This window comes from Pristis pectinata, chromosome 35 (assembly GCF_009764475.1).
Source record: "Pristis pectinata isolate sPriPec2 chromosome 35, sPriPec2.1.pri, whole genome shotgun sequence".
In the NCBI taxonomy this organism is placed as follows: Eukaryota; Metazoa; Chordata; class Chondrichthyes; order Rhinopristiformes; family Pristidae; genus Pristis; species Pristis pectinata.
The window spans coordinates 5,072,788-5,085,215 of record NC_067439.1 but is presented as its reverse complement, the minus strand read 5'-3'; the positions used below and the strand labels follow the sequence as shown (position 1 = coordinate 5,085,215).

Below are 12,428 nucleotides of genomic sequence, written 5' to 3'. Positions count from 1 at the left end.
AAGTTGTTTGCAAAAGAAAAATGGGCTGGTTAATCATTGAGATGGAAAACCTCAAAACACTTAATTCTCACAGAGCATCTGTACCCATAAACGTGAGTGTTGAGTTGCTAATTAACCTACAATGGGTTTCAAGGTGAAGTGGATGTTCCATTTAGTTTTATCAAGCATCATGTGATGTCGATAAACTGAGACAAGAATATTGCTTCAGGGTAAGTCACATTGGTAGGACGTTTGAAGTTTTTTTTTGTGTAGGGAAACACAGCAGGCAATTTGAAAGATAGACTTGCATTTAAGTAGCACCATTCACATCCCTTTAGGGACATCCCAAAGTGCTTTACAGCCAGCCAAGCACTTTTATAAGTGAACCAACTAAAAATGTTCATTTTTGATGGTGTTTGAGAGAGACCACCAAATACTGCCATGGGATTGTTTTTGCACACCCGTATCAGCAGAGGGGATTTGGTTTAATGTGTCATCACATCAAGATGCCGTTTCCAACAGCACTCTGTTCCATTCAAGTGTCAGCCTGAATTATGCTGCCGTGTTCTAGGCAAGAGTGTTACGATCCACTTCAAGGTGACTAAATTAAACGATATAGGCAAATTCTTTACCCAGTCTAATATTTTCATTTACTTATCAGGTGCTTCTGGTTTAGACTGCTGGGTGTTAAGCTCAGTAACATGAACTGCCTGAGAGGTAGGATCAGTAGGTTGAATGACCTTCACTTTGTCTTAGACTTTCATTTTTCTCCGTTCTCTCCATTGCTGCTGAATACAGTGACTGCCTGCTGGGGAACAGCTCGGTAATTAGAGGGACCTAATGCAAGTGCCTGTTCTGCACATCTGAGTGGGAATGGGGTGTTTGGCAGCAAGAGGGGAGGCAGATCACACAGCTGTCCTTATCTAAAGAAGTGGGAGTGCTGGAAGATTTTGGCCCTCATTTGCTCGGCATGGCGCAAGGTTCGTTGCTGAGGTTTCTCATTTGCCTGCTCGAGTTAATTACTAAGACCCAGGAAGAAAGCAACAACAGAATTAGGACTTGCTTCACTGTACATGACCTGGCATGAACTAGTGGGTTTCTGAAGGACATAGGTGTTAAGTTTTATATCTCTTAAACTTAGTGTTTGAGAGAATGATGTTTCTTTGTGAATCTCACGACCTGATTTGAGAATGCAGAGGCAGAAGCCTGAAGCCCAGATTAGCTCCTGCATCCGCACTAAAATATCTGAGGGCCTGTAATTCCATTCTCAGAAATGTCACGTGGCTCGCGTGTAGACCAGTGATGTCCTCAGATCATTAGGGCGACACAATGGCGCAGCTCGTGGAGACGTGTCCTTGTGACACCGCAAGTTTCCTTCCAGCGCTCCGGTTTCGTCCCACATCCCCAAACGTGGGTTGTTAGGTTAATTGACTGCTGTAAATTGCTCCTGGTGGGTAGGTAAGCAGTAGACTCTTGGGGGAATTGATGGGATGCAAGGAGAATATGTTAATGGGATTGCCCTGTGAGCCAGCATGGACTCGATGGGCTGAATAGTCTCCTGGATTGTTTGGAAATATGATTTAAGTCTTATTGTATAGAATTTACAGCGTAAAGAGACTCTTCAGTTCGACAGATGTATATCAGCACCACTGTCAATGTTCTCTCCCATTTCTTTCTCCCTCCCTTAAGTGCATTTATCACGTCAACTAAATCTAAGAAATAGGAGCAGGGGTAAATTATTTGGCTCCACGTAGCTGCTCTGCTGTTCAGTAGGAAGGCGAATGATTCTGTATGTCAAGTTCAATCTTCTTCCAGGTTGATTGATTCATTTAGAGCCCAAAAAGCTCTAACGTGCTCGATGCCTGGTGCTGGAGGATGGTGAGTTCCATAGAGTTGTGACTCTCTGTGAAGAAATTTCTCCTCATTACAATCCAAAATGCCCAGTCCCGCCCTGAGAGTATGCCCTCAGTTCTAGTCTCTGGAGCTGAGGAAACATCTGTGCAACATCTGCCCTGTCAGTTCTTCTCCGAGTTTTGTCCTTTTCAATGATACCGCCTCTCATTCTTCTAAACTCCAGAGAGAACAGGCCAATCTTTTCTCAGGGGGACCACCTCCTCAACTCTGCAGTCAGCTTCTTACAGATACATTGCAGAGATGACCAATTTCTGATTTTTTCAAAGGACCCACTACATGAATTTTATTTTCATTTAGAAATGGGAAGAATAGTGACTTCAATTTGTGTCCGAATGTACAGTGGTCTTTACTTTTCTGGGAATAAACACGTCTGTCTGGTGCTAGCTTAATTCATTGGTGCTTGAAGGTTTCTGAATGTTTACTTCCTACCCTTAAGATGTTGAAGTGGACGTTGATGAATTAAACACTGAACAAACCTTGGAGCTGAACAAACTCGCTACCACTTACGGGATGTCTGAAGGCGACTTTGTCAGGTGAGGCTAGCCCCTTGCCCTCTCCTCCTGACCTACCCAGTTCCTCCTACACCCACCCCAGCCCCCATCACCCTGTTTCTTTCCCCTCCTCTACCCGCTTCATCTGCCCATCGCCCACACACTCCCCCCACTGAGTTCCCTCTACCCCCACCGTCCCCCTCTACCCTCACCACCTCCCTTATTTGGTTCCATGCTCCACCTTCTTTACCTGTCAAATTCCATCATCTGTCACCTCCACCTATCGCTCCCCAGCCTCTGGTGCCACTCTCCCCTCCTCCACCTATCGCTTGCCAGCTCTTGCTCCACGCCTTCCCCTCACCTTTTTCTACCGGCTATCTCCTCTCTGTCTTTCAGTCCAGATGAAAGGTTTTGACCCAAAACACCGTCTGTCCCCATTTCCCTCCACAGATGCTGCCTGACCCGCAGTGTTCCTCCAGCATCTTGTTGTAGAATTTATTAAGATGCTTTTGTTGCTCATCTTGTGTGGTTCCAAGTTGGTCAGAGGAGAAAGGTTTCTGGTTCAGTCGTTATGTGCTGTGCTGGTCCTCCAGTGACAGATGATGGAGGGGCTTGTAAAGGGTACACTTTGCCTTTAGACTTGGGCAAGAAAGAGCTTACATTTATATAGAACCTTCCACAATCTCCCATCGTGTTTTCTGGTAGGGTCACTTGGGTAATTGTGGAGGAAGGGAACTAATCGGTTGGAAGAAGGTAGCTTGTTCTACCACAGTCAGAGCCTTCTGGAGAGGGGTATTTTCTCACCCACCTCTACCGATATTGGGCATTGGAGGGGCTGGATGGGTGGCCCGCTGTCAAGCTCCTGAGGCACTCTGTTGGATAACCAGCACACAACAAGGAATCGCTGGTAGCTACTTATCCCCTCGATCTCCATTGTGGAGTAGGTAGGGAGAGGGTCTGTCGATGGGTTGTATAACCAATCCTGGTTTCTGTTGGAAGGATGCTTCGGAAAGACAAAGAAGAAGTGGAAGCAATAAAGCATGCCAAGGCCTTGGAGGAAGAGAAGGCGATGTACTCGGTAGGGACATCCATTCGTTGTGTTCTGTTGTACCTAATGTGAGAGGGATTGTCCACAACAGGCGCCACTGTGGCTGCCAGTATCAGGCTGAGAACAGCGGTTTAATTATTACGCTGTGTGCTCTTCGCAGGGACGAAGGTCTCGTCGCCAGAGGAGAGAATTCAGAGAGAAGCGCTTAAAGGGGAGAAAAATCAGCCCACCCAGGTACCGTGTTTCAGCTCAGTGCCGCAAACTTTCAGCTCCTCGTCTTTAGCCCTCCCCCATTTTTTGTTTTAAAACACTTTCCCACTCATGGCCACTCCTTTTCAGGGTGATGCTCACCTGTTGATTTTCTTCACTATTAGATTTCCTAGTTTTCTATCCTGTCCTGAAGACCAATAGTGCCCAGGGCATTCCCTACTACTTCCTCCTGGTAGCTACCTTCTTATGCGAGACGAGTTTCACGCAATTCAGACACTGAGAACGTTGCATTTGATAAACATCTACCCTTGCCCAACAAATGTAGATCCTGTCAGTTGTTATTGAGGGCAGTTTTAGTCACCATGTGTCATCCCAACTAAGACCAACAACGTAGCTAGTGACTCTAACTCTATAGGCACAATGACAGATTAAAGAAAAACCTTGAATTACTATGGCACCCACTGTGATGAGCTCAACGTCCCCAAGGCAATCAAGTACTTTTGTACTCCAGGGAATATGGCAGTCCAATTTGTGCATCTCAAGTTCCCATAAACAGCAAGCTGAGAACTGACAGGTTTTTAGTGATGTTGCAATGGGACCTTTTACTTTCAGCTGAGAGGGGAGTAGGGGCCTCAGTTTAACGTCTCTGATTATGCAACTCTTCCACCGTGAGCACATCAGCCTAGATTTGTAGTCGAGTCTCTGAGCTATATCTTGAACCCTCGGGTTTCCAACTATTGCCGTGTCACATCTTGCATTTCTAGAAGCTCTTTCTGACCTGTGTTACTATTGTTGGGCCTAAGACATGGGGGTGAGCAGAGATTGAAGCTGTGTCTCACCATTCCCTGATGCGGTGCTGCTCTACCGCTTCACACTGGCACCCGAGCTCTTGCCATTGGCAGGGTCTGATACCTAAGCGGAGACTTTGAGGGAGCAGAGATTGTAGATGTGTCTCCGAGTCAGTATTGGATATGCTGTCTTTTCTGTTTCAGTTACGCAAGGAGAGACAGCCCAACGTATGACCCGTATAAAAGGTAATCTCATTACACTGAGCTGATGTGCCGATCAAAACATTCAAACTCTGTTCTGTGTGGTACTGCTTATTACAACGATTTAAAATTAACACTGTGGAGAAATGGGCTGGGAGTATTGGTGGCAAGAAGAGAATGAAAAGTAAGAGTTGACTGTGTCGGCTTGCATCTCCCTTCTAAAGGCACCAGTTCCTTGTCTGGTTCCATGGCTAGGGATTAACCTTGTGTTGGTACTGCCATGATGCAAGCCACTCAGACCGAGCCTAATCCTGTCCTCAGCCAACAAGCACAAGCATTATCCAGCAGAGGTCACTGTCTGGTGTTCATTACTGGGCACCAGATGTGATTAACCCTGTTGTAGCTCAAGCTCCAGGACACTTTAAGACATGCCTTCCTTGCACCCCAAGCGCATGGCCACCAAAGTCAGTTGGGTTTTACCTGGAGGGAAGTTTTGACATTTGCACAGTAATATTTGGTTGGCTTCTTATTGTTATTGTGGAACTGATCCACTGAGGAAACTTAAAGGCCTACATTAGGGAAAAGTGCACTTCTTTCCACTTGCTTCTTAGAGAGAGGGCAGCAGTTTTCCTTTCAGATTTTGAGGTTGTTCCGCAATTCAATCAAATTGTTCCTGTGCGTCAATTCCATTCACACACTTTAGCCCCTAAATTCTTTTCATACAAGCAAATATCTAGAGCTCATTTTCTCTGTCTTTTGAAGGAAAGTCATTCAATAAGACCAGGGCTGATCTTTTACCTCAGTGCTACTTTCCTGCACTAATCCCACCTCCCTTGAACCACTGTACCACACTACACCACAGTGATGCAGCAAATGGAGCTGTTGCCTCACAGCTCAAGTGATGTGGGTTCAATCCTGACCTCAGGTGCTGTCTGTGGAGTTTGCACGTTCTCCACGTGACTCTGTGGGTGAACCAGTTTCTCCCCATGAACCAAATTGTCCCTTGTGTGTAAACGAGTGGTGGAATCTGGGGAAAGTTAAAGGGAACGTTGAGGGAATAAAATGGGGTTAGTGCGAATGGGTGCTTGATGGTCAGTATGAACCCAATGGGCCAAACTGCCTCTTTCCATACTGTGTGACTCGGTGACTCTCCTATTCAATCCATACTGGAATGCACTGTTTTGTGCTGAAATACAATTTCACAGTAGCGGCCAATCTCTCAATATTATTCAGACTTCATGCTGAAGAACAGGCAATTTCTGACTGTAAGGTATCTTTGTTAGTCACATGTACATCGAAACACACAGTGAAATGCATCTTTTGTGCAGTTTGTTCTGGGGGCAGCCCGCAAGTGTCGCCACGCTTCTGGCGCCGACATAGCATGCCCACAACTTCCTAACCCGTACGTCTTTGGAATGTGGGAGGAAACCGGAGCACCCGGAGGAAACCCACGCAGACACAGGGAGGATATACAAACTCCTTACAGACAGTGGCCGGAATTGAACCAGGGTCTCTGGCACTGTAATAGTGTTACGCTAACCGCTACACTACCTTGCCTGTGATATTTAGTGTTGGGAAGATTAACTCTTTGAATGAAATCAGTCTGCTGTAATTTTTAATTTCCCAGTCTGCAGACCTATCCACAGTGCTTGAGCAGTTGCAGTCCAATGTGATGAGCGTCACGCAGCATAAAGTGCAGTAACATTTGCTGATGTTCCAGGTCACAATCCGAGTCCAGCTCGGGGACGAGATCGCGGTCACGATCAAACTCGCCTACGCACGAGGAAAAGATCACCTACATCACAAGCTTCGGAGGCAGTGAGGACGAGGGTGGATCGACGGCACAGACTGGGGTGGCCTCTGCCAAGGCCCCGATAGGCAGGCACCGGACCTCCATCCCGCAGCAGAGCTCTGGCACAGGTCATACCAGCTCCTCCCGGTCGGTAATTTTCAAAATCTTTCCTTTTCCATTCCCAAAGCCACTGCTTGTGCTTCTAGAGGGAAAGGTCAGAACTTCCAAAGAAGGAAGCTTTTGCATTAAATCCTCTCGTGCTTAACCTAATTATGAGAAACGCCAACCCCTCGCGCAGTGTAGGGATTGGCTGAGAAGATTAGGGGAATTGGACTGCAAGCATGGCTTTTAAAAGCATCCAGATTATTGAGAGAAAGTCAAGAGTTCAGTACGAATGGAGTTACCACAGTGGCACAGCTAGTTGTAGTCGCACAGTTCCAGTGACCTGGGTTCAATCCTGACCTCTGGTGCTGTCTGTGTGACCACGTGGGTTTCTCCCAGTGCTCCAGTTTCCTCCCATGTCCCGGGGGTGTGCAGATTGGTAGATTAATTGACCACCGTAAATTGCCAAGTGAATGGTAGCATCTGGGGGGGGGGGGTTGGGTGTGGATTAAGGGGAGCACAGGAAAATAAAACGGGATCAGTGTAAATTGGTGCTCGAAGGTCGGTGCCGTGGCTGAAGGGCCAGTTTCAATGCTGTGTAACTCTGTGAAGATGTGTAATGTCCAAGGGAGTTGTTGAAGGCATCTGGTTGGCAGGACTTTAACTTGAACCATTTAGGGTACCAATCTGCAAGCCATGAGCCACTTTGTGGTCCTTGTGCCCACATATCCCCTATTCGCAGTAATCCTTCTGTTGATCATGTGGGACTGGATGTCACTGCTGGGACACAAGTCCTAAATTGCACCATGCATCGGTACCAACAGTTTGAAGTATAATCATAGGATGACACAGCACGAAACAGCTCCCTCAGCCCACTGTCCACATTGACCATCAAGCACCCATTTTTACACTAGTCCAACACCGACCCATTTTATTATGTCTCAGAGAAATGCGGATTCAAATTTTTGGTGACCTGAGCCTGTCCTGTGCACCTATATGACCCAGGAGAGGTGCAAAGTTTGAACGTGACTGATGTACAGACACAGAGGAAAGCTAATGGATCACACAGGGATTAAATCCGTATTTTCCATAATGTGTTACACTGGCGTGGATCATTCCTTCTCTTTGCAGAGTTAATACATGGTTAACAGGTCTGCTTGGTGTGTGACAGAGCCACCTCGCACACCATCACCAAGTGTGAAGCTTCATTCTGCCAGTAAGGGACAGGGGCAAGGCAGTAAGCCCCAAATCCTTGTGGGTGAGTGGGGGTTAAGGTGGCAGCAAGCTACTGAGTGCAGAGGCAGAGGTGAGCAGGTGCATTCACAAGTACAAAGCTGCAGAAGCAATGGCAGTGAAAGGGACAGGGAGAATAACCTGATGAAGAGGCAGGGAGGGGAGATGTCCCAGTTGTGTTGCTTGAGAGCATGAAAAGCACTCACGTCACTGAGAGAGCCAGCTGGTGACTCAGCTGTTGATAACCAGAGCCTGTTCCAGAGGTGGTTATAGTTTTTCATGACGGACTGTTTGTAAAAATAAACTGTTGCCAGCAGATTGAATTGCAGTAAATTACGAATCCCTGAGGTCCTGAGACAAATTCAGGTTCCTGAGGTCTAATTAACCCTTGCTTCACCGTTTTAGTTTCTTTGCCCAGTGCTTGTGATTGTTTGGTAAACTACGCAGGAATAGAGGTCAATGGAAAAGATAGCTTTCTACCATACAATGTAAATTAAACTTAATATCCTACAGCGTGACTTAAAACATGAAAACTTAGTTGGGATAGTGTGACTTGAACAAGGCAGCACACGATCTGTCCCAACAGGGCAGCCCACAGTTTGACTTGAACAGGGCAGCCCACAGTTTGACTTGAACAGGGCAGCCCACAGTTTGACTTGAACAGGGCAGCCCACAGTTTGACTTGAACAGGCTGATGTATACCACGATTAAAATGGGACAATGTAACTTAAATTGGATAGTGTGCCATGTGACTTAACCAGGGCGATGCGGTGTGTGATTGCTAAAATGTGTTTCAAGGAATTAAGTTGAGGGAAGTGTAAGGAGGTTGAGTTTGTTGTCTCTGGAAGCAGAGTTTCAGGTGACCCAGCTGAGAATTTTGGGCTTAGAATTGACAGAATTGAGGCTTATTATTCAATACATCAATGTGTCCTAATAGCAGAAGGTGCAAAGTAAACATCAAAATTAACAAGATCAGGCGAGTCATCCAACATTTTGAAGCATAAGTTCACAGGGAGATCTGTTGAGAAGAGTAGTGCACTGCTGATCTGTGGAAAAGGGAACAGGCTTTTGCAGTTAAATAGACCTGTCCTGGGTCCTAACCATTTTTCTTGCAAGCTAAGAGATTTTGCTTTATTTGACTTTCGTCTATTAAAAATAATTTGAAGCTTTTTTCAATAAAGGGTATAAAGTAAAATGAGCACACTCTGTTGTATTCCGCGCTTCTGCTCCTAGGATGTTTCTTGCTCTTAATCCACATCCAGCATCCATTTCAACTGCATTAGGTGCAATAATAGAACAAGGGGCACAAGACTAGGAATCTGCACTCAGTGCAGTGAAGCAGCCCAAGGGTGCTTCACAAAGGTTTAACAGCGAGCACCAGCCAGGAAGCTGGAGTTTGTGGAATGGGGTGGGCATCTGCAGGTGACAGGGAGGAACCAAAGGGCTTGAAGCTCTGCTGCTGCTGGTGGGGGGTGTTTGTCCAGACTCCACAGAGCAAAGGGTCACTGCTCAGGGATAGTTCTGGAGAAGGTGGGGAACCGATGTGGGTGACGGTTCTCTGGATGAGTAATATTTTGGAATACTCAAGGCCAGTTAAATGGACATTTGGACAATCCCAGGTGTGGTTGGGGATTTGGTGTCAGGTGGGTGTGATCTGGGACACGAGGGAAGGGGAAGCTCTGATGTTGGGTTAATTGTGAGGCTTGAAGACTTGAGCTGAGGTCCTTCTGTGGTGCAGTCAACTGAATGGGGAAGGTAATTGGTTTATTATTGTCACATTTACCATGATACAGTGAAAAAGTTTGATTTGCATGCATCCAGATAGATCATTCCAAAACATCGAGTAGTGCAAAGGGAAAAGTAATACAGAATGCAGAATATGGTGTTACAATTACAGAGAAAGTAGAGTGCAGACAGACAGGTACAAGGCCATAACGAGGTAGATTGTGAAGTCAAGAGTTCATTATATCGTGCTAAGGGACCGTTCAATAGTCTTAACAGCGGGATAGAAGCTGTCCTTGAGCCTGGTGGTACGTGCTTTCAGGCTTTAGTATCTTCTGTCTGATGGAAGGAGGGAGAAGAGGGAATGTCTGGGGTGGGAGAGGTCTTTGATTATGTTGTAAGTAGGTAGACAAATAAAGTGCAAGGGCCACAGTGAGGTAGATTGAGAGATTATGATCATCTGTATCGAACAAGAGGTCCGTTCAAGAGCCTGGTAACAGAGGGATAGAACCTGTCCTTGAGCCTGTTGATGCATGTTTCCAAGCTTTCGTAGCTTCTGTCTGATGGAAGGTGGAAGAAGAGAGAATGATCGGGATGGGGGAAATGCAAGCACCAGGACTTGCATAATTTATTAGCAGGTCGGCAACTCTGGCCTTGCCTGCAGAGTCGCAGCATGGATTCATAGAGGTAGAGCTAAGTGATTGCAAGATAGCTATGTACAGGTAACATTGCTGTGAGCAATGGTTGGATCCCATAAATAAATTGCAGGTGTGGGTCGAATACAAAGCCTGTCTGGAGCTGTGCTGAAATATGATGTCACATAATTGAAAGATTGGTTGACTGTGCTGCAAAGTGCATCAAGGGGTATTCCAAGTGCCAGCTCGTGGGTTTGGTACTGTGCCAAAGCTGGGATGAGGGATTTTCGAGTGGAAGTTTTGGGAGAGATGGCTAGGAAGTGGTTTACACTGATGAGTGTGGAACGGTTAGCATTGATGAGTGTGGAACGGTTAGCATTGTAGCTTTGGGTGTGGTAGTTGCTGTGATGTTGCTAGTTTTGAAGAAAAATGTCTAAAACAAGGCAATGGTTCAAATGGACTTAAATTTGCAATAGTTATTTTTTTGTGAGATTTAAGGACTCGGTGGTGACTGAAACATTTCTTTGCATTTAATAATAAGACAAAACACCTCGGATGCATTCATTAGATTTAATGAGAACATTCCCCAGGGACCACCGCTTTGTTTTCTGAGTTGCTAATGGGCACTTGTGTTAGGTGTTGACTTGTGCTGCACCTTGAATGCTTTTCTACATTAGAGGCATTAAAGGTGCTACATAGAGGCGGACAAGCGTGACTGTAAACTGAACCATGCAGAAACACAGTCAATGATTGCACCATCAGAGGTGTTAACCTTCAGATGTGATGTTAAACTGAGAGCCCCATGCAAGGACATGAGACTCCAGGGCACCATTTCAAAATAGAGCAAGGGAGTTATCTGCAGTACAAGAGCAGAAAATGTCGGCAAAACACAGCTCGGGCAGCATCCAGGGAGAGACGAATAATTAACATTTCAAATTAATGACCATTCATCAGCTCTGCCTTTGGAGGGCGTACAAGGATGAATATTGGCTGTGGCACAAGGCTTCACATGCCTAAAAAGTTCCATGAATCTTTTGCCATCTTGAGGCAGAATGTGTGTCCATTTAATGTTACCTTGCCTGACCTAAAGAATGTCACTTCCAAGAATGCAGCAGTTCCTCAGAACTGGGGTAGTGTCAACCTAAAGTAGTTTCAGAGTGGGTCAAAGTCACTGACTCACCTTGGCCCAAGCTGAGTTTAATTTTGAACCCAGGCTAGGTGTTCTTGTTTCCCCAGAGCTCCTTGTGTTTGTAATATCATGCTTTCGTGGGTTTCAAAGCACGAAAGTCACAGCACATTTGATTTCAATGCCGACAGACTGAAATATAATTTATATTTTATTCTGCTTCCCTCTGCTCCACAGGCGCCGCTCCTCTTCCTCTTCCTCGTCACGATCTCGCTCAGGCTCTCGCAGCCACCGATCACAGGGGCACCGGCGGACGAGGCGGTACTCCCGCTCCCGGTCCCGCTCGCGCAACAGGCATTACTCCAGATCGTACGGCCGCTACACCAGAGGAGGATCCCGAGATGGCCGCCGCTGCTCCCGCTCGCAGTCCCGCTCGGCCGACAGGACGCACTACGTCAGCTCCCGTAGTCGAGGCAGGAGATCCAGGTGTGGTGACGGATCTGCAGCAGGGGTGCAGGTGGAACGATGTTGAGGAAGGTTAAACAAGTGGCACTCGGCCAGGATGATGGAGGGTTAACATTGTGGTCTGGTTGCTATGACCTTGCTAGTTTTGACTGTGTAACTACCTAAACTGCTGACAGGACTTAGTACGTTAGCTCCCACCGTCGTGCTAGGAAAGGATAAGATATCTTTATTCGTCACATGTACATCAAAACACACAGTGAAATACATCTTTTGCGTAGAGTATTCTGGGGGCAGCCCGCAAGTGTCGCCACGCTTCCGGCACCAACATAGCACGCCCACAACTTCCTAACCCGTACATCTTTGGAATGTGGGAGGAAACCGGAGCACCCGGAGGAAACCCACGCAGACACTGGGAGAACGTACAAACTCCTTACAGACAGCGGCCGGATTTGAACCCGGGTCGCTGGCACTGGAAAGCGTTATGCTAACTGCTACACTACCGTGCCTGATGTGCCCTGCTACCGTGTGGTGATGGACCTGCAGCAGGGGTGCAGATAGAACGATGACGGGGAAGATTAAACAAGCAGCACTCCGTGCTAGAAGTGGGACTGAGGGTTTTTCAGAGGGGAAGTTTTGGAAGAAGTGGCTGGCAGATGGTTTTCACTGCAGTGGCTGATGATGATGATGGAGAGTTAACATTGTGGTTTGGTTACTATGATCTT

The 12,428-nt window shown here is 46.7% G+C and overlaps 1 protein-coding gene across 3 annotated transcripts in view; it reads left to right on the top strand.

Moving 5' to 3' along the window:
- clasrp (CLK4-associating serine/arginine rich protein) overlaps positions 1-12,428 on the top strand; it is a 54,832-nt gene that overhangs the window by 11,074 nt on the left and 31,330 nt on the right. For all 3 annotated transcript variants that reach the window (XR_007958671.1, XM_052044122.1, XM_052044123.1), the window contains 6 exons: positions 2,330-2,426; positions 3,384-3,462; positions 3,593-3,666; positions 4,635-4,676; positions 6,352-6,570; positions 11,479-11,727. Coding sequence is in view for 2 of the 3 variants with exons in the window: in XM_052044122.1 (XP_051900082.1) it covers positions 2,330-2,426; positions 3,384-3,462; positions 3,593-3,666; positions 4,635-4,676; positions 6,352-6,570; positions 11,479-11,727 (760 nt within the window). In the remaining variant the exon portion in view is untranslated. The remainder of the gene's footprint in view (positions 1-2,329; positions 2,427-3,383; positions 3,463-3,592; positions 3,667-4,634; positions 4,677-6,351; positions 6,571-11,478; positions 11,728-12,428) is intronic.